Source organism: Nipponia nippon, unplaced genomic scaffold, assembly GCF_047370975.1.
Source record: "Nipponia nippon isolate SJK-2023a ecotype South Korea unplaced genomic scaffold, ASM4737097v1 scaffold_1, whole genome shotgun sequence".
Classification (NCBI taxonomy): Eukaryota; Metazoa; Chordata; class Aves; order Pelecaniformes; family Threskiornithidae; genus Nipponia; species Nipponia nippon.
The window spans coordinates 111,736,248-111,762,273 of NW_028262290.1; the positions used below are offsets into that span (position 1 = coordinate 111,736,248).

General features: G+C 39.7%; 1 protein-coding gene across 2 annotated transcripts in view; it reads right to left on the minus strand.

Moving 5' to 3' along the window:
* POU6F2 (POU class 6 homeobox 2) overlaps positions 1-26,026 on the minus strand; it is a 313,847-nt gene that overhangs the window by 284,582 nt on the left and 3,239 nt on the right. The window contains exon 1 of one of the 2 annotated variants that reach the window (XM_087737877.1): positions 13,906-14,007. The exons of the other annotated variant lie outside the window; for it this stretch is intronic. Coding sequence (XP_087594003.1) covers positions 13,906-13,956 — 51 coding nt within the window. The 5' untranslated portion in view covers positions 13,957-14,007. Of the gene's footprint in view, positions 1-13,905; positions 14,008-26,026 lie in introns of those variants that run through there. 2 annotated transcript variants of the gene reach the window in all.

The window sequence follows — 26,026 nt, forward strand, 5'->3', positions numbered from 1 at the left end:
GCAAGGAGTGCCTTTAAAAGGCAGGGGATGTGTAAGGAGAATGGCCTCTGCAGAGCAAAGCAGCATCACAACATGCCTCCAGATTACTTCATGCACAAGGTTGACAAGTCTTTTAAATATTAAGGGCCGTGTTCTACTCTAATTCCACACATGGGACTCCCATTAATGTCAGTGGGTGTTTCACACAAAGCACAAGAATAGAAAACAGCCCTTGGCATCTTTTAGTATTAAAGAAAAAAGATTTCAATAAGTTTACTTAATCCATCAAACTGGCAGACTCTAGCATTAGCTCCTGTGATAGTGCTGTCAATGCTTGGTCAAGCCTAAAAAACCTTCAAGCTTAAGCAAGTCTTGACACAGCAGAGAAGCAGAAGCTCAAGATGGCCAACTGTAGGAAGTAAATAAACTTTTAAAAGCAAAAAGAAAAAAGGATTAAAGGATAAAGAAAATTATTTTCCCCCTTTATATCAACTTTTTCCAGAGAAGAAATATACGTTTCTGAAAAAGAAACCCTGAGCTTGGCAGGTTGGGTAGAAAAAGAAAACCAGAGACAAGTTTGGTGGGTTGGGGGGAGCGGGAAGGAGATTGTAGCTGCTAATACTGCTAAGGGAGTTTTGCATTGCCTTTAGTGCACTGGGGGCATACAAACTTTTTGACCATGCACTAGTTCGTTCCCTTGATAACCCGAAGTAACTACAATTAAAGGTCTCAGTATATATATATCTTAAGTCCATGGGAAGAGTGGATTTGTGCCTGAGAGAGTGTGATGCACAAGTCAGAGCCTCATCTAATGGTGTCCGCAAGGAGGGGCAACCATAAGACAACTCTGCTAATGTCTTCCCCCCATTGCTGTCCTACCCCCACATTCCCAATAGGAACCGTCTCTTGACCACCAGTCCCTGCTGCATTTTTCATTTTAATTTTTTGTTTAGAGATCACGGAAGCCCCATGCGCTTCTTAGCCTAGGTTTTTGTTGGCTTGGTGGCTACCATTTTGGGCGGAGTGTCCTTGGCTCTGGGGTACTAGCCCTCATGATAATTGCAAGTGACCTAGTTACTTTGAAAGACGGTAGAGCCAAATCTGAAATATTAGGTCCCATTCTCATTGCCATATTTAGTATCCATCTGGTTCAATTATCACTCAGGGCTGCGCTGTGGGATTTCTGTAGCAGAGAAACTGACACAGGTATATGGTCTGGCTGACAATTTAGCTAGACAAGCCTGTTGAAACTGTGTAAAACTTATAGGATACATGGCATTAGTAGTCTGACCTTGGTACATAAAAGATTTGAGGCAATTTAAACTGTATTGCCATCACACAAAGGAGACAACTCGAAGAAAGCAACAGGGTAGAGGTACAGGTAGTTGTTGGACAGTGTTATGCAGGCTTTTTCTCTCCCCCTGGATACACTGATATACTTTATTTATAGCAGTAAAAGCATCTGAGCACAAACAGTATTTGAAGACAAAGTTAAAAATATTACAGAATGACAAGCCCTACAGCTAACTGTACTAACAAGCCTGTTCACCCTTTATTTCTTTCTTCTAATTCAGTATACGGCTGACTTATTTACACCCATCAGTTTAGCACATGAGCAGTAACAAAGCAAAACAATTGTCATGTTCTACTCCCTCCTTGTTCAGTTGCTCTTTGGAATGAACTCCCTCTTACTCACCACTGTCTGTCTTCACTGCGTAGTTATATCAGTCTCTCCTTGGATTGCTATTGAGGAAAAGTAATTGTCCAGAAGTGGAAGTTACATGTAGCCCTGAATGGGGAAGCTTCCCAGTGTTCATTATAATCAATGGAGTCCCTTTCATTGACTTCTGTAAGAGATGGATCAAAGCAAGACCGTTTCTTTACGGTCCTTCTGAACAAATTTCACCTGAAAATGCCAAGATGCTTCCTGCCAGGAAATCTACAGAGAATTCAGGCAGAACCCTGTTTTCAGTTTCACAGCAAACTCAGATTAAATGAATTGCCTTCTGTGGTTTTTCCAGTGTCGATTCCAATTATGGCTAATGTTGTGTAAACCCTAGGCTTAAAAAACTACATCAAGAAAAGTAGGGTGAAGGTCAGCATGCACGAGGGAAGCACCATGATTTTGATTGGAACTCCTTTTGGGGTAGCGATTTTCAAACCTACTTTGTTTACAATTCATGGAAGGTGGAAAGCTTACACTGGAAGTGGTTTGAAGAAGTCGTCTTAAGAGGAAGAGACAGAAGCACAGCAGAATATATAAAATCATTTAATGATATACAGAGAAAATAAAGTCACCCTTAACTGCTTCCTCAGTATTCTGCCAAAAAGACTAACATAAGCACACGCTAATTCATGTCGTCTGAATTCGATGGAGGAACTGAGCACTTCAGCATCAATGGCCTCTGCGTGAACAGGCCTTATATTTGCAAACAGACACTGTTACAAATTCCCAACCAGTTCCAATACTATGTGAACCACTGCAACTTAAAAATATAAATCCACACTAGTAGAAGGTAACTCATTTGGACCACTGATGACTCGTTACTAAAACCACCGTCCTCCCTTCCCTGCCTTCACATATATAGTCCTGTTGAATCCAATGGGACAATTCCCATGAGGAGAGCCTGTTTTTGGAAAGAAAGTTTTCATCATTGCTCAACAGCCATACTAGATCATGGCAGAAGAGTTTGATCTAGCTAAACTCCTGCCAGGCATAAGCTTCTTAAACACTGCAGTTTCTCCTTTTCTAGACCCTACCCGCTGCTCGGGGCAGGCTGGGGGGGGGCAGGAACACACGCTCAAGTATCTAAGTAAACCGTAGGCTTAAGTATTAGTACATTTAAATTATAACTTGCATTTTTGCAGCATCCCCACGGAGTTAATTTTAAAAATGAATGAATGAAATAATGCCACTAAGACTACAGATTTCTCACACACACCCCTACACTGGCTTATCTAGTTTTAATGTCTAGGACTTACACAGTTGCAAACTACAGCTGCTTAAGTGACAACTATTGTTCACTGCATGATATTTGGTAAAATAAATGCTGAAGTATGAAATCCATTAGTGCCACATATACCATACACTGCATTTGCAAAGACTTAGTTCAGAGGGGAGGGAAATTCCTCTTCCCAGATAAATACAGCTTTTAAAGTTTGGGGGTTTTTTATTATTATTATTTTCTTCCAACAAAATATCTATTTTTTGGAACATCTCTATCTGCTGGTATCCTGAAACTCAATGAAATACCTCAAGGCAAGTATTTGTTCGCTATTTCCTGTTGGAACAGTGCAAGAATGTTCTCTGTGTTATTTGAAGCGAGCAGCAAAGATGGCAACAACACATGGGTGACTTCACTTCCTTGGGGGAAGAGAAATTCCAACATATATTTAATATATATTTATATGCTGTATAATTAAAAAGGTAAGCCAAAGAGAACAACAGGCACTGATAAGCACTTGTTATTGAAAAGGGCACATGAAACAAGAAGAGTATGCACCAAAGCGCAGTGGAGCGGAATCAGAGGTGAGGTCCTGCCGATCAGCTCCCACGGAGACGCTGAACAGCCAGTTCCAAACTAGGACAGCAGTCCCGCAGTTTTTGCCCGGTTTAGCTTCCTATAGACTCTAGTGACTGCAGAACACGTGCAAACCAAACCAAACAGTAAGAGAAACTATAGCAAATTCTGTTTTTTTGTGTTCTTTTCCAAGCAGTTCGGAAACCAATTGTGCTACCACCTGCCTTACAAAAATGTTGTCCTGGGTTGTTGCCACTCCTGGAAACTGAATATACCCTAATTTGGATGAGGATAGCTTCCTTTTGCAGTGCTTCATTTGCTCTGTGATCCCAAGCTGAGAGAGAATCAGGCCAATTATATTGAGTGCAAACACACTACAAAGAAGTATCATGTGCTTTAAAGAAAATAAAATATTCTTTGTATATTTATGAATGATCTAGCCTGCCTTTGAATGAAAATTCAAATACAGGGAACAAAAGCTATTTAAGTAAAGCTATACTCTCATTCACACTCAGTAAAACTGTGATTACCTCTTTTTCCCTTCATGAAATAAACTACTACTCCTCTAAAGTAAATTTGCAAGAGCATCAGCTTATAAAAAAAAAAAACACAAAACCTCCCCCTCCCATAAAAACATTCAAAACAAACCTATCTAGACAAAAGGCCCAGTTTCCCTACTGCTTTGTGCTAGGGTGGAAAAAAACAGTTGTCTGCTACATTAGTGAGAAATAACAACTTCAGAGAGTCAGACACATGCTGAAATGTTTCAGTTGAAATCAAACTCTGAGAAATTTTTTAAATGTTTTCAACACATCAGCATGAAGCATCGACCTAGTTGGAATCACTTAGATCTAAAGCAAATGCACTGATTGTTTTCACAGCATGCTTTTCTTCTTCAAGCTGCAACAGGCAGACGGGCAACTGCTGTTCGGAAAGGTTTTCAGCCCCCTGCCTTGGTCTACTGTAGCCTATGACACGATCAATACCAGGGTTAGAAGGCAGAGGAAGCTAAGGAAAGATTATGAAGATGAGGTGAGTGACAGAATTGCCTTACAGGATTTGTTCTCTCTCTCTCTCACCTTGAGTCTTTTCTGCTGCAAACAAAGATGGAGAACCATCCCAATTCTTTCTCTGAAAGGGGGCAGAGATGGCAGGGAGACCACGTGGTGCGAGCGCAGACAGCACTCACTGCACTTAGGAACGTTCTGCTCAACAGGTACGACAAGAAAGAAGACCCTGCCAGCAGATGTCTTTTTCTTTGTCAGGGTGGGATGGAGATACTGCTCAAGAAAGCTTTTCTCTCATTAGTCAGGATAATTAGCATGCATGGTGAGGAAAAGTTCACAGTGAAATAAAACTTGAGCATTCTCCTTTATTTCACCTCAACCCAGCCTGTGCTACCTGCAGGCATCTCTGCTCCAGCCCATCCGATAGGGACCATCATCTTTCAAACAATTCCCCTCCCTTTGCACTGGTGCATAATGGGAGGGCGCTTCAGACACCAGTCCTGCTTAATATGCCACTGCACAGCAGGCTTTCGCTGCCATGTTAATGGCTTTCAGTTGTTCAGGTACCACATTATTTAAGAATTTTTACAGTAACCCTAAGAATTTTAATAGTGTTAATCTTCATGATGGAAAATGTGATTTTTAAGCCCCTTACTGGAGATACCATTCTGTTTTTCTACCAGTTTATGGAGATAGGTGACTTAGCTTGAACTTACTGCAGTAGTGTGAGAAGGGGTGGAAAGAAACAGTTCTTCAAGGGGGAATTAGAGAAAGAAGACCCAGTTTATGCCGCTGTCTGTTTGTTCTTTTCAGTTAAGTATACAGAAGAATCCCAGGAGAAAAGCATATTTGGACATTAACAGCATGCAACAGCCAGAATATTGTTGGGATTCAGTCAATCTGCATTTATATTTTAATATGATAAAAGATAGAAAATGGGGCAGAGAATAGAAAGCTCCAGCTTTTTTTCCCCCCTTTAGTGACATGAATTTTATATAGTTAAGTACTCTACAGCACAAGCAAACTATATACCGTAGATTATGTAGACCCAAGTTCAGTACATCACTCCAGCCAGGATAGGGCTCCTTAGACTCATGGCACAGGCTTGTGTACACACCACTCCATAGCAATAAGGGAATTAACCCCACTGCAGACTTCTTGTTTGTAAATGTTTACAGCACCATTATTTGTGCTGTGCCTACAAGTATGGACTTTGTGCAATTCTTTACGCCCAAAGAGACAGAAAACACTCCCAGTTCAGACAGAGGTAAACACAAGTTAGCAGACAATAAAGGACAAGCCCTCCAATATGCATCAACATGTTTTAGTCTGACCATCATCTTGAACTTGAGATTAGCAGGCGCTAGAAAAGTTGGACACTATGCTCTCCTAGAGAGCAGCACAGTGGAAGCAAACAGCAGAATAGGTTGGGGAGGGGGTTTATTTATTTTGTTTAAAACCTTTTAGTAAAGTGACAGTAGGAGAGATGGCAGGAGGAGCAGTAACAGGCTGCAGTGAGGAGCCCACCAGCATGGGGAGGCACAGCCCCAGGGTGAGCACAGTAAGCACCCTGCCAGCACCAGAGCTGGCTGGGATGGGTGCTGAGGGTGAGTGCGTGCCAGCCCAGCACTGCACAGGCAAGCACAGGGCCTCCTGCAGCAGCCATACAACTACAGCAAGGACTGGCAGACCTTCTTGTCCTGCAGCACTCCTATTCCTCCTCTTCTTCTGCAATAACCCAGCAAACATCATTTTGCCTTCCCCAGCAGTACCTCTTGAATCCACTTCCAAACAGCTTTGCTTGACAAAACGCACCCAAATGACCCCCTTGCCCCACCTGACCACCATCCCTTGGTTTGCTCCCACTCTCTGAGGCCAGCTCAGGGGGTCATCCCAGGGCACCACTACATGGTGCTACCTGGGTTGCCAGTTCACAAAATTAGTTAGGGGAAAACATATCCAAAGTTTGCTCTGCTTTTTGTCTTGTATTTAGAAAGAACATCATCAGGCTGCAAGAGGCCTGTTGTCAAGTTCCCATCCATACTTCAAGAGGTTCCCAACATGAGACATAAGACAAAAAAAATATTTATTCAGCCCCGTGAATTTGAGGACTTTTATTTTGGGCAAGGAGTTCCCTACAGACAAGTCTGTCACTTGACAGTATTGTTCATGATCAGGCAATATGTTTGGTAATTCTGTCATACTGACATCTGAGGTTTCAATTAATCCCATTTCAGAGTAAGAGAGAAGTTTCACACATCAGAGCATTTCTTCTCTTACACTGCACTGAGTTGCTTGGGGCAGAGGGGTCTCTTAAACCTATAAAGATGAACACAAAACAAAACATGATTGCTGTAATGTAACAGGTAGGTGATAGACTTTAGGTGATAGACTTTAACAGAATCTCTTGGCTGGATGGATGTTTGCTAAGGTTTGAAGATCTTTGGGAACCAATATACAGGGTTCATATTGTAAAAATCACTCTAAGAACATGTAATTTGACAATTAAACGTGCGTGTATTTACTTCAATTTTATCCTGCTAAGTACCAGACTTGAAACACATCCCCCACTAAAAGCCATGGTATTTAACTCAATCTCACATGAAGGATGACTACAAAGTCTGCATGTGACTGAGGTCTCCCTCAAAGTGACACATACAGGTAGTTAATTAATTCAAAGGCTTTTCTGTACAGAAATTAATTTCAACCTCAAAGACCAAACCCACCAATTTTCAGTTACAATTCAGCTGCTTCCTAACTTTTGCTTGCAGCTACACAATCAGCAACAACATGGCAAAACAGCAGATCTCTAAGAATCACATTTTTTGTTGTTCGCTGAAAACTCCCATTACATGCTGAGGAGCTAGACAGCAGAGACCTACACCAACAAGCAGCATCAGTGCTAGCAGCACTGGGAGGGGTTGAATGAAAGGAGGAGGAAGATGGCAAAGCATCTTGGTCTGCACAGCAGAAAACACCACCTGATCCTGTGGGACCCAAGTCAAAGGCATGCTTCCACAGGCACAACCTTGATGTGTGTCTCATGGTGAGTGGGACTACTGCTCAGAGCCTCATCTGGGGACACCTTGGGTCTCCTAAGAGCTTTCATCTCCAACTCCTCTGGCATAGCACCAGGACCTCATTTGTTCCCTTTGAAACGCACAGCCTCTCTAGAAATTTCATGTGCAGCACTGAACAGCCAGAGGAGAGCAAGGAGGCTACCTTTAAGTCATCAGGGCTGCCTACAGGCATATCGGCACTTCCAGGCCTTCTTTCCCCCAGTAATATCTGGAAACGTAAAGAATAACAAATGGGGAACTTAAACTTTTTACTATGAAGAAATTTAGCAAACAAACTATTGCCTAAAAAAGCTGTTTAAGGTTGTTCATTTTCACCATAATTTTTTTTAACATTTGGTATTTGTTATTACTACACCATTACACAGCCTAGCAAGCCAGCATCAGAAAAATTGACACCAGTTTCACACTATAACTTTGCTTAAAAGAACAATAAAACATGTTACAACAGCCATAGCTGATAAACACTAACCAACAAGCCTATCCCAGACATCATTAAAGAACTTCTTGCTGTGAAGAACTACACAAATACTAGCTAAGACAGACCAGTAATTCTCAATTCATGAGAGCCCAGTTCTGAGCTCTACAAAGGGACACAATTTTTGGACATGGGGCACTTCAAGTTCTGAAAATAACGGTCAAAAGGAGGTTTGGATGCCAGGGCCAAACCAGAGGCCTCCATTCACTAATAATTTATTTACATTGTCCAGCACTTATCACTGTAAAGTGATTATAGATTATTATGAAGTAATACTTGAGGGGCAAAAAAATTCTACTTTTTAAAGAGCTTTTTCAAGATGTTTTTCCCTTCCCAACTACTGTTCGACTTGCATAAAAATTACGTGACAGTACTTGTTCTGTGAAAAATTCTAACTTCGTGGTATTTTTAAAAACTTTTTTGGAGGGAAACATATATCCTCACATACCAGATGATTCAGAAAAAAAATAAAGATAATACTTCATATGATAAAAATAAAATCTCTTTTGACTATTTAATATAAATGAACTGTGCTATGAAACACATCTCCTCCTCTGATGGAGGAGAGGTGGAACATTTCCAACCCTCAACTTTGGTACATTGCTTAGGACACTCTTTTTATCAAGTCATAATTGCAGGCTTTGGAAATTCATTTGCAAGAATTAACCTGCCAGCTAGAATTTCAAAAATAGCTTTTTAAACAAATAATTGTTTATAACTGCTATATAGTGAAAGGCACCATTCATATCTCCTAACTTAAGAGTTACTTACAAGAACTCAATAAGACTTTCCAGTGTAGCTCACAGTCCTCACCTTCCTTTATAGTACTTAGAGAAAACAGGCTTTAGAGTCACCGGCTTAGACTTCGACATATAATTTTTTAAGATGCTTAAGTCAGAGCAGATGAATGCCATATGAGAAATTAAGCATCAGAAGACATACAGACAGACATTAAAAAATTCTAGCCATAATTACAGGTTGGAAGAGGAAACTTACTGACAATTACAAGATTCATAAAACATGCAAGTACACATGGAAAATCGAAAGTTCTTTAAAAGTTTTCCTAAATTATGTAGATGGAGGTATGCCAGGCAATTCTTCCATTCAAATATATAATTGTACAAAGTGCAACATCCCTCCAGTTACCAGAAACACACTGCAGTTCTATGTTTGTCTCCAAACCTAAGAATTTAAAAATTAAGTCTCTCATTTAGGAGATACTTGTAATGATTTAAATTTAGGAAATACTTATAATGATTTAAAATCCTTTCAGGTAACATTAACTCTACACTAATTCCTAAAAATTGGGATAAGTGCTAATTCCCATATGTAGCAACAATCTTTTTATCAGATGAAAATGACAGACTTCGGAAAGAAAAAAATATCAAAATGTGTTTAAATCTGATCTTGAAAAGAAGTATCTTTCTCTTCAGAGGAACTGAATCAACATATTAAGGTCCAATTATGCTATACTCAGGCAAGGATTGTAATCATCCTGAAGTCTGTGTGTCTGTCTGGAAGCTTATATACAACCAGCATTTTACATGAATACATGTCTTTTAGTTTGCATAGGCTGTATAACAGAAACAGAAAAGAAGTAGTAAATCTCTCAGATGTTCTGCAGGAACAAATGCATCACTTGTGCATATTCCTATACAATATTTCTGTTTAAGCTAATCAGATGACATTTGGACAACTCAACATTGATCCCAAAGGTATATTCAAGTTGGTAAGGGCGATTACATACCTACAGCCCAGGGAGCAGAAAGAGAAGACTACTGTGCAAGCCTACTGTAGAGACTCCCACACTGACCTCATTTGCCCATTCAGAGGTTAGGCCATACTCCAGCAAAGGACTGTGGCATACTCTGAAGTTTAAGGGCATGAGGAGCATCACTGACTTCAGCAGGGCTTCTCCCATACAAGCAGGGCTCAAAAATATTGCAACTAGAACAACATTATTGAAGCAGATCCATTTAAGCCTGAAATATCATTTGAAGTTTGCTGCCATAGTAACTTTAAAGTATCACAGGGTCCTAATGTACACATTCCAAGAAACTGTGTGTATTAATACTAAAATATTACATGAAACATTAAAATGCTGTATTGAATATTGTCATAAATGGGATATTTAATTAATAGGGATCTTGTGTTGAATGTTCTTGTCACTCCTGAAGTGGTGAACGGTTACAATAAAACACAGGTACTGACAGGAAGCAGAAGTAAGCAATAAAAAAAGATTCATCCCTGGAAGATGGGGTTCTTTAGACCACTGAGAATGAACATACTTTCAGGTTTTGGAGAAATTATTTTTAAACTTCTTTCATGGTACACTGGGTATTAGTCAATACATAGCTTTTGGAAGGTAGAAATTTCTCCATAATCTCAGTTCATCAAGATCCTTCAGAGCAGATTTGGAATTGTTCTGTACCCAGCGCAGACTTTCTGTACCTGTAACTACCACAAATTCTCCAGGCGATATCAGTTAATAAATAAATCCCTGTCGACTTCAGTGAAGCCAGGATTTTTACCCTTTTCCCACAGACTTTTGTAAACAAGCTTAACAGAGTTTGTAGCTTGACAATACAGTAGAGTTGGATAAATGCCCTTTGTTTTATTTATACAAGTAAGTTTCCATTATGGCATTCTTCAGAGAGCAAGGTGGTGTTTGCTGCTGCTGCTTCTCTGCAGTCACTTAATACTTGTTAAGAACTTACACATTATTTCCAGCAAGGTAAAAACAGGAGAGTTTTGGAACATGGCAGGACTCAGGTAAACAAAACAGTCCCTCGTTAGCAAGGTAATTTTCACAACTGCAGAGGCAGAACCCTGCTAAAATAGTGATTAATTCTTTACCTTGGGACATGTCCAAAGCACATTGAATCTTGCCACAAACTTTGATAGATTTTTGGATTAGGCCCTAATTAGTATTTACACTTAATCTGCCTGTGCTCATGATAAAGTTCTGTTTAGCAATATTGATAACAGCATGTTTAGCAACAGTATCAGAACCATGTCCATGCGTGCAGCCTGTGTTTTGAACAAGGTTCTGTATTAAAAAAGTCAACGGGAGTAAATTTGCATGCCATTTTATATTCTAGCTCAGTTTCCTTTGGTACAGGAATGGAGTGGACTATTTTATCAGGTTTTGCTAGGAACCAGCAAATGCAAAATGAATGAATGTCTATTGTGAACTATAGAAAAGTTATATGAAGTGAGCCCAGTACACCTGAGCTCCATCTACTGATGCTCTTACCCACCCACAGCAGAGCTGCAATACTGGGAAAGCACCAGAGGGAGGACAATCTCCTAGACTGGAAAGAGCGCCTGGTAGAAGCACAGAAGTAAGAGGAGAATAGGTGCTTCAGAAGCCAAACACTACCCCATGTTTCTAAGCACACATTAACATCTGTGATCTATTCTCTAAATGAGCAACATGGTTAAAAAGCAACCTGCACAAGTGCAGCTGCAAAGCTACTTTTTTTCCCCCCCTTTTGGCCTATTAGAGGGCAATGGAAATCCCCCCCAGAGCACTGCTGATATCCTGCCCAAGCTCCACACTGGAACTAGTGCACTCCGTTAAACTCCACTGGTAACACATTCTATACTTCATGCATACACTGCCACATAAAATCACTAGGCTCAACTACATATTTTTCCATTTCATCTTACAGGTAGCTGAAGGGCTTGGAAGCAGAAGAATGTTGCATTTGTAAAACACTTTGGAATATATAAGTACACTAAAGAGAGATTCTTTAAGAAAGATGCAGACACACTGACATAACATTATCTAAGAATAAAACCCTTTGTAGAAGTCCTCTACTAGTAGAGAACAAAAAAAACCAGTCATAGTGAATGGTAATTGTTGTAAGCCCAACACACCTTCTGTTGAGAAGAAAGCTTGTTAGCAATACTGTAATGTAATGCAATGCTTGATGCAGCACAGCAAAGGACAGACTCTCAAAATAATTCAATTTTTGCCCAACTGTGATTCTGTTTAGTCTAACAGTAATTTTGCAAGTGGTAGTATGAGAGTTGAGGTAAGCGGATGCACCTTTAAGCCTTGGCTTTCTCATCTTTGCTGCTTAAATGTCAAAACCTTCATCAGGCTGTTGGGAAAAAGAACCCAAGATAAAAAAAAAAGAAACCTGTACCTGGTAGAATAATTATTTCTTTGTTCTTCCTTTTAAAACCAGCTTTCAAAGCTCTCTATTAATGTTCTACTTTTTCATCTGTGATACATCTTTCCTCTTCGAAGAAAAGATTTCCACCTATCAAAAAAGTCAGTCTTGGAAATGTTCTGTTTTGGGTTGGTTTTGTTTGGTTGGGTTTTTTTTTCTTCAGCCTTTAATCACTGGGAAAGTCAGACACTACCAAAACAAACAAAAATAAACCAAACCTTTTTTCCAAACTTGAACTACATTCTGGAGAACAGGCTACATCTTTATTATGGGTCTCCGATCTGTATTTCGGAACTCTGATTTAGGAAGCAACTCGGAAAGAAATATTAATCTTTTAATAACAGTTGCCCAAATATTTCCTGACCAACAACCTTTTGCAACAGTCTGCAGCTGCTCATAGATTGCCCACACTCTGCAAGCAATTAGCTTCCCCCAATGTAACACAGATGAATTCAACTACCACATTTTCTCCAGCATTTCCCATGCACCTAGTACAGAAAACCTCACCTGCAAAATTAAAACTCAGCAATGCTGTGATCATGCTTAATCCACTTTTACTGCTTTTCAACTTTGAAGAAAATTGCGAAGAATTCCAATCATTTTACCTTACATTTGAGATCAATGAAAGGATGCATTGATCACTGATTGCAGCTAGCAAACAGATACACTAAGCTGAGTACAACACATCATAAAATAACTAGTGAGATTCGTGAAGCTTGGCAAGAGTTTTCTTCTTAATTTCTTATTGTTATTTGTATTTTACTAGGATATTCTCTAGGTAAGTGGATCCCTGCACCTGCCTCAGTCTATTCCTGCACCATTTTAAGACCTGGGCCTTAGCACTGGGTCAGTTATGACAAGATGGAAGCTCTTGACTGAAATTCAGCAGCATCCCTTTTGTTGTATTAACCCAGTTTTTTAATTACTCCAACACAAGTTTTCCAGTGAAAACATAGAGCAAATCCTTACCCTATTACAATTAACATGGTTGCTGGTTATTTCACATGTACTAGGAGACAATCCAACAGTATCAGGGTTACATAAAGAGCACCTACCACCACAGCTACAACAATATTTATGCGAGTTATGACTCACCAGGAGCAGCAGGAGCCCAGAGCACCCTCAAGACAGGGCATTAAAACCGAGCCCACGTTTGTGTGCCTGTAGATCCCATCAGCTGCGTGGGCAGCAGCCTCGGTGCCCTCTTGGCCGGGCCTGACACCAGTCACCCAGCAACACCAGGAGGACAAGGACTGGAAACCATGCTCTGCCCCTCCTAAGGGCAGTTGCACACAGAAGACATTTATGCACCTCCTCTGCTCCCTCAGCCCACCTTCCTTCACCTCATGTGAAAGAAAAAAAATTGGTCTTAAATCTAGGCTCAACATGAATCAGGATTTTGAGTTTAAAAGGCACAGAGGCACTACAATACATAGCAAACCATACCTCAGCTCACTCTTTATAGAGCCCAACCATGACCCAGAGGCTGGCCTGGTGTCTGGCTGCTCACAGTTTCCTCCCAGGGAAATACCAGGCCTCAACTGAGCAGCCACACCTGGGGCCTCCCCCACCCTGCCCACAGCCCCATTTAGCCCAGCAATGCCACAGCTGTGCTGGCCTCCAGCTCCCCACAGCCCTGCCATGGGCCCTATGGCTTCTTACCTGACTGCTGCCTTGCACAGTGGCCTGGACTCGGCCACCCCGGGGCGCCATCCCGGGCCTGTCCCACTCAGATGCTGTGGGGACAGGCCCCTGGCTGGTGAGGGCCAGCCCTGCTCCCCAGACCTCAGGGGAAGCAGCTCCCTCACACCTCCCTGTATAAAAGTGCTGGTTGACTTCCACCACAGCTGATGTCAATAAATGTCCTTGGGTAATTAAGGTCCAGCCAGTGTTCTTTATACCTTTTTTATCTTCTACATAAATTGAAAAGGATTATACTTGTGACTAAGCTTACTCAAGAGCAAGAAGGGGAAATGCTATAGTTAAAACTCCAGGCCTAAAATTTTACAGTGTAAGAATTAAAGAAGCTGATGTCACTGCACAGACTGGCAAAACTGGAAGTTATGGAAAAAATAACCTTCGCTAGAAAATTTGCTGTATATTTCATGGCTCGTTCCCCACAGTATTGCATGATACTATTGCAACTACACGTCTTACATATGTCACCCTTGAGCTAAAGAACCAAATTTTGAGTCTCCCTACCTGGTGTTTGCTGCCGCTGATGCCAGTAGCAGCTGTCCCTGAGCACAGGGGCACCAATGTGGGACTACAGCATAAAATGATTCAGTGATACAAATACGTGCCCCAAATGCCAATGTGAGCTTGCATATGAAACCCATTCTTATCAGATCTTTTGTGAAGGGGAAAAAAAATTGTATTATTTTAGTAAAACTTAAATAATAGTTCTTCTTTTTCTCTAGCCTGAACGGGAGACATTTACCAGATGAAAGCAGGGCTAAAATATATACTTTATCCTCCTAGCCTTACTCATGCTTGAGACAGCTGCAGATGCAGTGAGTGTCCGAGGTGGCATTTACCAAGCAGAAGCTGATCCGAAGCAGAAGGATACTGACCAAAAAACAAGGTGTCTTTTAGAAAAGCAATTTCAAAAGAATCATTAAATCACATTGGGGTGGGGGTGGGGGGGTGGGGGATTGGTACCACAGCCAGCAATGCCTCTGCTAACAGAACAGCTCTGGATGTAAGTCACTTTTAAGGACAGCTTCATAGACTCGTTCTTGGTTTTGTAACCTTTATCTGAGACACAGTAGGCCCCAATTTGCCACCAGATAATTCCTTTGCCAATTTACCTTCAGTTAGGGCATAAAAACGGAATTTAAGAGATTAACATTAATGTGGTAACAGCTAAAAGTTTTGCAAAGTATCAATAAAGAACAGGAAGGTGACAGGATCGAGCCCTGGTTTTTACACCTGTCTCAGTTGTTACTGCACCACTACTACAAGCATGCTTTGCTGATGCTTGGTAAGATGGGTCTCTGAACTTGCATCTGAGCAGATGCTGAATGGATAAAGGTGAATAGAAAGGATATAACATGGATATAGTTTTATTATCCTCAGTCTTCCTGTACACAACTGTTTCACACAGCTCTCTGCCACAGCCTAATCCTGGCTACTAGTCCTAATCTTTCAACCTTTCTGAGTCCTTATTACCACTAGTTCAGTATATAAAACTGTAACAAACCTGTTAAAAAATAACTTTGAAATTTTCAGCCTTACCAAAACACCTTTTCTCTAGCTGCCATGCCCTCCTTCCACCCTGCATCTCCCCCTTCCTTCTAATCTTGTCTTTTTCACACCCCCATGTTGGCAATTACTCCTTTCCCTTTGCCCATCACTCTGCCCCACATAAGTGGTTTTTACTAGCTACCTATTCCCAGTTCTCCTTCAGTATGATGGTGTGCTCTTACTAAATCATACATTAGATTATAGTCGCAATTGTAAATAATGCTGAAAGAAAGCTAAATAAGTTTCAGAAAATTATCCCCTCCCATCAGAGATAAAATTGGCGTAGTATAGGAATTAAAGTGACTTCAAGCTGCTGAAAGTAGCAATTATATCTGTTCAAATGATAATCCAGTGTTGTTTCTTTGTAGTAACCTGAAGCTTTTACTTTGCAGTAAAGGAACTGTATTAGAGACTTGAAGTGAAAAAGCACTTGGCTTTGCAATGCTTCCATTTTTAACATTGTAAATAACTAATTGAGGCTGTAGAGAATTAAGAGCCAAGTATCACCTTTATAGGGGTTTCACATGTCTAACTTGTACAAAGACCAGTGTCTACATATATCAAAAAATCTAGATGTCAGTCACTCTTCTAGCAAAACTGCTGGATAAGTTGATAGGTTTTGTCTGTTGGAAGTAGTAATGGCAAGATCTCTGGGAAATTTTTCATTCAAAATGAAAATTCAGCTATGTTAGAACCTTTAATCCTACCACTCATATGAAAAAGAGAGAAAAAAAGTCCATATGTTTCAGTTTGGCATTTTGTAAGCAGAAGAGTTTGAATGCTTAATTCAAAGTTAGTTTTTCTTTAAAAATTCTCTTTTTTTAATCTTTAAAAATTATGGAAAACCAAAAACTCCTCAAACATTTTAAATGAAATAAGACTTTTCTGGAATTTGGCCCAGAATATATATACACAAATATGTGTATATATATACATACATACATAAACTTTCTGCAATCTCTGGAAAGCCAAAAACCATTATATATCAAATACTATATTCAGAAAGAAGTATAATAAAATACTATCTAGATTGTCAAATACTATTATGGAAACATAAGTGGAGGTGTGGAAGTGTAGAGGTCATAATAAAGGAACGTTATCTGTGCGGCATATGTAGTTGTTTACATAATTAAAGGGTCTATTATTATCCATATTTACAAAGAAAACAAATTATGAATTTACAAATACTTCATTTGAATTATGTGGCTTAACAATACAAATAATGTTTTTCATATTTTGCGCATGTAGCTTCATATTTTTTAAAGGAAAACTGAGATATTTTGCCAGTGGGGGATTTGCCAGCAGAAATTTCTGACCAGCGAGGGAACCTGCCCCACGGGTTTTCTGTTTCTGCCTTTATCCCTAGCCAGGTCCAGTCCCCTCTCCATTGCTCCTCTCAACTCAGCTTGCCCACAGACAGGGCAAGCCCTCTTCCCTACTGTCCCTCACAGTTCCCAGCCTCTCTTGGACCCACTCTTCCCTCAAGCTCCTACTTTTCCTCTCGATCCCTCACCACTCTCTAATCCTGGTTGACTACTTGTCCACTCATTGTTTCAATCTATACCTATATCTTCCACGGCTCTTGTCCCGTCTTCACTTGAATCACGCTTCTTCCTCCTCCATCTCCCCTAGAGGGTGGTCACGGAGTACATAGAAGAGTGAGGGTCCCTGGTGCCACCTCTGCCATTTCCCAAGATGGGCCAAATTAGAAGCTAGGCTTTCAAGGGGGGACAGAAATTATCTGATATCCCTAAAAGAGGGAAGAAGACATGGGCTTAAGTTGGAGCAAGAAAGATTCCATTTGCCGCAAGGAAAACCTTCTAACAGTGTGCGCTAAGGCAGGGATAGTTAAACTCAATGAATAGCACGAGGATACTGTGAAATTGGTGCTGCTGGAGTGTTTCAAATACCTGTCAGATGTGACTCAGATAAGCTGATCCTGTCTATGTGCAGGTGACTTTCTGAGGTTCCTTTCACACCTTTATTTTCTGTGAATCTTTAGGGGATGTAGCTGTTTAGAGTTGCCGAGTAAACATGTGCCAACTACATTCTCAAAGGCTTGGAACATAATCAAACATAGGTGGATTGTCACAGGATAGCAGAAAAGACATCTCAGACACAATGCTCCTACTCCTCACCAAATTCAGAGTTTTGCTCTTAAATATGGGGTGTCTTTAAAATGGGCAAAACTATCCCCTATTTCCCCATCCTCCTCAGGAACTGCTGAAGTATTTTAGCTGAAATTGTCTTCAAAAATATTCAGGAAGAGGTAGCCAACCAGGTGGAAACACTAACAGCAGCAGCAGCAAAGGTCTTAAGATAGGAAATACCGGGCTACTTAAATTATAGAAGCTTCTACAAGCCCTGCCGATATTTTTCCCTTGGGGTCTCACAAAATGGGGAAGCAAAGAGAGAAATATCTCACAACCTTCACAGAATCCCTTAAGCCTCCTATGTGCCTGTTTGAAAGGGATTATGAAATAAAATGGAGTAGGAAGCTTCTCAAAATTTCAAAGAAAACTCTTGGGCCAACCCCCAAATTGCTATTTTAATATTTTTTCCCATGTCTGACTAAATTTTAAGATGTTTCCCCTTAGTGCAACTGTCATTCTTTGTTTTGCTTCTTCTCGCCTTGTTTGTTGTTTTTATTCACCCTTTGACTTGGAGTTGAAGAATTCATCTGACAATATAAAGTATAGAAGGAGGGAATTTAACTGACATTAATTCTTATGAATTTCATTTGTTTTCTTTTTCACTAATCCAGGTGTACTAACTGGATAATGCTCTGGAAACACAGATCTTTGTCAAATGTTGAAGCGAACAACACTGCAGCCCATGGGGTAAAAGAAAAAAAAGACATAAATAGATTAAGCCTTTTGTTTTAAGCATACTCATTTTAAAACCACAATGCACACGATTGATTGAGAAAGCAGCACTTATTTTGTTTTGGTTGGGTTGTCAGGTACTGACTACTATGGTTTGACTGGTGCTCACTTCCCTCCCTTTCATGTTTTCATTACTGCCAACAAAGGTATGGATGGTGGCCAGTAAAACAGGATTTGGCCCTTTCATCTTGTCTGGTTTTTCAATTCAAATTGGATGTTAATGAACGCCTGTTTGTAGCTAAATAAGGCTTAGTCCTTCCTTTCTTCCCCCAGTCTGACTTCTGCCTATCCCTTTTTCATTTCCATCTGAAAAAGAAATGGAAATTCCAGTCCATCTATTTAGGCCTGATTCCCATTTACACTATGGTGGTTTTCTATCATTCTGGAAATATAAAAGAGCTTTGAAGTACACATAAATAAATTACTCTTACACCCACTTTACAGCAAGTTTGTACTGCCAGATGGTATAAAGAGGTCTCAGTATAAAGTAGAATCAGGCTACTATCTCCAGGGGCTAAGCTTCTCAAAAAAGAAAAATAACCAAACACAAGCATTAAAAAATGAAACAATAATAGCTATTTTTAACAGGATTTCTCTTTTCAGGTGCCAATTTCAGTCTTGGTTTCTCCAGAATTAAGGGAAATTACATGAGAATTTTTACAGTTTCCCTTGCAGGACTGATCGGGGGGGGGGGCGGGGGGAGAGACTAGTTTGTATACAGTATAATTAATATCAGTCAGGACAAGGAGCACACTGGGCTCAATTTTAGTGCCCTTCTCTTTTGCTTTTTGTGCCTTCTTGCCAGTTAGCTTGGGAGTCCCATCACGCAGTTCATAATTAGTCAAGCATTGTAGACTACACTGGTAAATTTGCTCATGTAAGGGCTTCTGAATGTGATGGAACAAGCTTAAAAGCTGCTGGTGATCACGTTTACCTAAATGTAACCCTGTTTAGCTCCACAAAGTTACTTGTGATGCACCTTGCTAAACATCAGATCAAAGAGACCCCAAGAACACATCCTGAACATACTCATTTTTAACATCTGTTTGAGTTTTAGTGTGCTTTCATTTTATTAGGGAAATCTGAGGCTACTTTGCAGTTTTTTTTAATTTAGAGAGTAACTGAAATTCACCTACATACCCTAATAAATGCCTGTTGTATCAGAAATGAATGACATCATGATACTAATGAGGTAAAAAAAATTCTCAACACACTGGCCAGATTAAAAGCACAGATCCTTGTGCAGTTCTTAATTCAATAAAATGCTGTGGTGCTTCATGGTCAGAAGGAAATACTCCTTCCGCAGCATGTGTTTCTGCTGTGTCCTTCATGAAAGAGTCAAAGGGTACTTTACAATCCAATCCAATGCTGGATATAACCTTTTAAATAAATAAACTGTGGTTTAAGGATTTAGAAAGCACTAGATCAAAGAATGTAATCTTTGAGATCTAATAACTTCGGTGATGGGTCTAGCATACAGACATGAGCAGAATGGAACAAAGGTTTGCTGAATATCCACAGTGCCTCTTGGGTTAAAATTCATTACAGAGTCACTCTAAATACCTAGTTAGGGGGCAACCCTCGATTTCTCCTCTTGCTAAGAATCCAGCACGAACTTAAAAAATAAACAGAAACTAATATATTCAGGGGAAGAAACTCCAGTCTTCAGCCCTTTTTTTTGTTGTTTGGCTATTCAAAATCCAGGTCTTACTTTCCAAACACCTGCTGATGAGTCCATTGCTCACCCCTGCCAAGATTGCAGATGCAGCCTCCAGGTTTTTGCCTACACCACCACCACCTCCCCCCTCCACGCACAGACTCCTACTCTCCAGGATTAACTGAGTGGAGTTGGAGAACTGGCTTTTTTTTTTTTCAACTGTACATGTCTGTATCCCATTGAGGCCAGGTGAGATCCAAGCCTTTAGCATCACATAATCTAACGCACAATACACTGCTCATGTGAGCTTTCCCAATAAGTCTGGGGGATTACTTGTGGGTGTGCTTAAATGGTTTCACGATCACCCTTCAAATAAGCAAAAGCACTAAAACAAACAAACAAAAAGATAACTGTGTTCAAAGCCATTGCAAACCCTCATGTGCTGTTTTAGAACACTCCAGCTTCTCTTCTATCAGGCTTTGAAATTGTGAGCTTTGCTCACCAACTTGCACACACAGGTTTTCTTGCCTTCTTCGGTAACAAGCTGGAGCAGGTGGTGAATACTGCACCCAAACTTCTGGAAAAATCTTCTTATCTCTCTTTATTTCCCACCATGGGCGTTACAACACACAAACCATCACTTCTGCCTACTGTTCAACCAGCATCTTGTCAAATCTGGCTGCAAGATTAAGCTTCCCCAATTCTGAATTCAATATTGCAACCCTAAGGATATAAGAACTAAGCTGGAACATTCTGTTTTTTGGGGTCGTTTTTTTCCTCTTAATGGACAAAATTGTTTCAGCTCCGAGATCACAGTTTGCCCTGACTATAATGATAAATCATCATGAATGACACTAAGTGAAATGAGTTTGATGTTCTCTGCTTTATTCTTCCACATTAGAAGCCACTTTTACATTTGCCACAACTTTCAACCTTTCGTCCAGAAGATTGAGAGCTTCTTGTTTGCAGATATTATTCCTGCTTTGTATAATCCAACTGAAGAATGTGAAGCACGTTTTGTACACAGAACGGGATGGGAACAGTGAAGGGAAGGTAAGACTTACAGCCAGGAATCCTGCAACAGCTGTCTGTTTCTTAAGGCAGCATAATTCTCCTTTATTCCAGCTTATTTTATTTCACTTTAAACAAAACAATTTTCATGGGAAACCTTTCAGTTTTTCCTTCGTTAACAATGTCTGAGCAGGGGAAAAAAATCAAAGTAAAAATTTCCCCTTGTGTTCTTCAGGGCCTAATCCTGCCTTCAAAGTCTGAAAACATTCAGGCCTTGCTGGAACAGAGTCCTGCCTAACAAAGCCGGTGGCAAGTCCAGGACTCTGGAACCATTCAGCAGTTGGCAGCATCTGGTTCCAGTAACAACAGCTATAGCCATCATGACAGTATCTCAGAACTTCCAGACTTTAAAAGTATCAGAGTTATTTGCATTTTTAGCCCTTTTTTATTTTTAGAGCTCAATTCGGCAACATTCAGGCACAGTTCTCTATTGTTATAAATTAAAAAAAATAATAATCACAGCCTTTAGTGTGTCATACTATGAATAAATGGAAGCTGATGCTAGTTTGCCATTGATGGGAGACAAAGTAGTTTTAAGTCATAAGCTTGAGATAAGGATATAAAGTGTTTTAGTCATGAATATTGTTGATTCAATCTTAGTCTATGCTGTAATTTTTTTTTTTTTTTTTACACCCCCGGCCCCCCAAAGATGACTTCCAGAAGTGGGCTAAAGCCTCCAGCTTTTAAAAAAAAAAAAAAATCATACTTTTAATTTTGTTAAAACTCCTCCATACTTCATTGCACATGAAACATGAGCAAAGCTCAAGTAAAACCCAAGGTAGAGCTTCACAAGTTGGCTCAGTAAGTGGAAAAGCAGTTAGAGATGTAAACAGTTTAGTGAAAAGGACAACATTCTGATACAGAATTATCGCTTGTAATATGTCTAACAGCAGCTGTTCTGCAATGCTATTAACATGACTGTCACTAATCTGCTCGTAAAAACCTCATGCTCTGTTATTTTCTATTGCTTGAAACTCTTGTTTCCATAGCAGGGGGTGACTAAAAAAAACCACTTTTGTCTTTTGCTGTTGCCCTTATAATATTTCCTTTTTGGAAGTGCCGTTACACAGCTGGATTGTGTCTTCTAAACACACACAAGTCCGAGATCCTTGAAAATGCTAGAAACCTGTAAAATAAAAATTACTTGATGGAATCAGTGACTGAAGTAGCATGAAGTTCCCTTCTAACATTTTTTTTTTCTTTTGCTTAAGGATTTGTTTCTCTTTACAATGCCCTTCCCCACCTGTGGGTTCAGAGCCCCATCCTGGAAAGAGTTACCTATGGGAACAGATGATATTCAGCAACTAGTTTAGGTAACACTCACTGGAAATATCACAGGATCAAAAATTACTCTTGTAAGATTTTGCAGCACTGCTATTGGATTTCTTTTACAGTGTGGTGGTACAGGAAAGCCCATCAAGACAAGACCCATCTGTTTTGACAAGAACAGCTCTCAGTGTCCTACCCTGTAAATACTCATTCACATGAGCAAAGGGCATAGGACAGCCGTGCAACTACACCAGAGAGCAAGATCTCTTTCCGAGGCGCTCATGTCCAAAACACATTTCCTCAGCTTCAGGTATATGCACCAGTGTTAACAACATCAATTGCTATGACTCATGTGAGTAAAAGGAAAACTATGCATAAAAGTTTGTTGGACCTAGTTTTGCTATAACATAGTATGGCATATACAAATTCTACCACTTGTAGATAGAAAAAAAACAGGCTTATTAGTAATGAAATGTATTATAAACAGCTTAAGAAAATTTGTAGCATTCACCATGTAAGGATGGCTTGGAATAAAGATTTTTGGGTCCCCTGTCCTCCTCCCCCTCCCCCCCCCGCTTTTAAAAAAAAAAACAACAAAACAAAACCAAAACAACAACTTTCTCCCACTACCACTTCTAAAAATGGCTAGAAATTTAGAACAGTCTCTTGATCTTCAAAATTTTCTTTTGATCTAACAGTTAGATAAAGCTCTCCTATGGAGCAGCACTACCAGTCAACAGAGAATCAGCAGCAAATATCAACAACTAATCTTTCTCTTTTGAAGAAATAGTCCTACATATCACAGAGGTTTCAAAGCCAACGATAAAACAAAAACCCTGAAGCTATAGTCCATTTACCTGTAGCCCTGACATCCTCGAAAAATAAAAGTGTTCAAGAGCCTTGAGTTATTATCTTTAATCCTAACAGTCAGTTCTAATTATAAAAGAGTTTGCATTGCAATTATTTAGCCAGCATTTAAACCAGACTTTGTTATATTTATTAGCAATGACAGTTACTCAATAGGCAAGTTGGACCAGATCCTGCAAACTGTTTTTACATGAGGAATCCCATTGAGTTCAGTATTGTACCGTGCACCTGAAGATTTAGCAGCTGCAGACTTGTTATACAGGCTTAAGTGATTTGCTGACCAACTTTTACATACACATTTAAGTCCTGTTAAGTTTAGTGAGAGATAAACACGCATATATTCAGAACTGACTGATCCATGGTTCTTCCTGCCATTTTTACCATTTCAGAGTAAGAAGCAGCATTACAAGCAAATGCCACTGAGATGTAAATAACAAGAAAAAAAGAATATTTTGCCATGTCCTCATCTAACATTGAAAATGCTATATACAATTTGTCTTCAATTGTCCTTTTATTTTCTCCCATTTGAGTTGCAGTTCAGATCAGAGAAGAAAAATAAAAGTCTTGTTGCAGCTACAGGTCAGTCTAAGATAAGAGGCTCGGGACAGTCACTTCTATGTACTGTACATACAAAAGTGGCCCAGATTGGTATTTAGTTTATCAGTCTGGAATCTAGGAAACAGCAGAGGTACTTGAATGTAAATGCATTGCCTGAAGATAAAAATCTACATCACTGGACGAGTGTCGCTTGCCTGGCAATTTAAAGGTCATTTGACATACTTTATTTTTCTCTTACGATTAGAATAATAGTGAATATACACAGAGTGTAAATCACAGCTTTTTAAAAGATTTGACCTCTTAATTGGCCTGACCCACAAACTAACACACGAGACAGCAGAGTAGCACAGAATGAAAGAGAATAAAGAAATTCAATAAGAAAAAATTACTAAAGATATTTTTAGAGGGCTGATTTCAATTAAAACCTGATTTTGGTGTGAAAATAAGAAAAATCTTTTTATGCATGAATGAAAATGATAAAAATCCATCTTTTCTGCTGTGAAAACAAAAGTCAGAGAATTGCATTCTTTTGCTGGAATCCAGGCCTAGGACCAAAGAATTTACATATATTAAATTAACGAGATCCAAGCTCCTCTACAACAAATATTTATACTGTAAAATATTACGGCCACATTCCTGCATCTTCTTACAATAATAATTCTTAAGGACACAGTGTATTAGAGAGCGTATAAAACAGTGGGTTTCTGCGGAGATGGAATGCTTCATTATCAGAGTACCAGCTTGTTCATAAATATTAAAAAATATGTTTTTGAAGTTTCTCAAACATGATTCTCATTGTTTACGTTGTCTCTCTACTACTGAACACAACAGTCAGTGTGTACCTGTCCATAAGTCTCTCTCTCCCAGTCTCAAGAAAGCAACTGCTGGTGACTGCAAAGGACAACAATGTCTGTGCTGGACACACACTAAGCAGACAAGGGGACAAGTAGTCTGACCTTACTTATGCAAGTAGTCATGCTTACAGTGATGGGTCTAATTCTTGCTAGAGAGAACAGGGTTTGTCCCAAACTGTAGACAAAAGGGCACAATTCCTTGCTGTATTATAAAAACGGGTCTTAAATTTATGTGCAAGAGGGTTCTTTTCCATTTGTATATGTTATAGGCACTTCTGTATATTAGCTTAGAGATGGAAACGGGTATTCCAAGAGAAAAAGACCTTCCCTACTACTACAAGAAGAATCACTTAAAGATTGCTCAAGACAAACTAACATTATAGATCTGATCTTCCTTTGGTAAAAATTAAACTCCTGGATATGTATTGATCTGCATTACAAAACAACACTGACAACAGATCAAACTTCTGAAAAGTGACCCATGAGTTACAGAAAGGAATGGCTTTGAGAAACATTTATCCCTCTGCTCTATTGTTGTTAATCGGGGGGGGGGGGGGGAGAAAAATTAAAAAAGCAACAAGCTAAAACAGAACAAAATGACCCACCTTGGCTGCAGCAATGTATGTGTCTCATAAATTGGGCTTCAGAGCAGAACTCTCCATGGGAAAAGAGTGCATGTTTACCCTTGCATAAATAGCTTTTACTAGATGATGAGATCACATGGAGGATACCATTGAAATATAGAAAATAAACACAGTTAACATGTAGAAAGAGAACTCAAACATAGCAATAATAACTGCAAACACCTGCTTATTTGAAGAAGAATGTATGTTACCTAATTTACTTCCTCTCAGTTTACAGAGATGTAATTTAAGCTGCCCCCCTCCCCTTCCCATTTTGTGTATTTGCAAGAACCAGTGAACACAGAAATGTGCAGCCAGCCCGGGCCCTCAGGCCGGTGGATCAAGATGGCAGGCTGGCCTGGGCTCCCCCGGGGATAGCAGAGCCAGAAGGGTGATTGGACACAGTGACCTGTCTGCATGAGATGAGACAAAAACAGGAGGGCTGTAATGCTGATGAACTAACCTGTCACTCACAAGCTCAGGTCTGAAGAGAGGGGAAAAAAAAAAAAAAAAAAAAAGGGGAAAAAAGAAAAAAAAAAAAGAGGAGGAAGGTACAGTACAGATTTTAAAAAGCATACAAGGTAGAGAAATTACAGCGTAACTGGAATAATTAGATGATGCATTTAATTACCTGTTCATTTAGATGGGCTCAGGATATATAAGGAATATGGCATAAAAATCCAGCTAATAGTTTCTATAAGAGCAAAACACATTTGAAGAAATAACGGGTATTATGGTTCAGCGTGCAAGGAA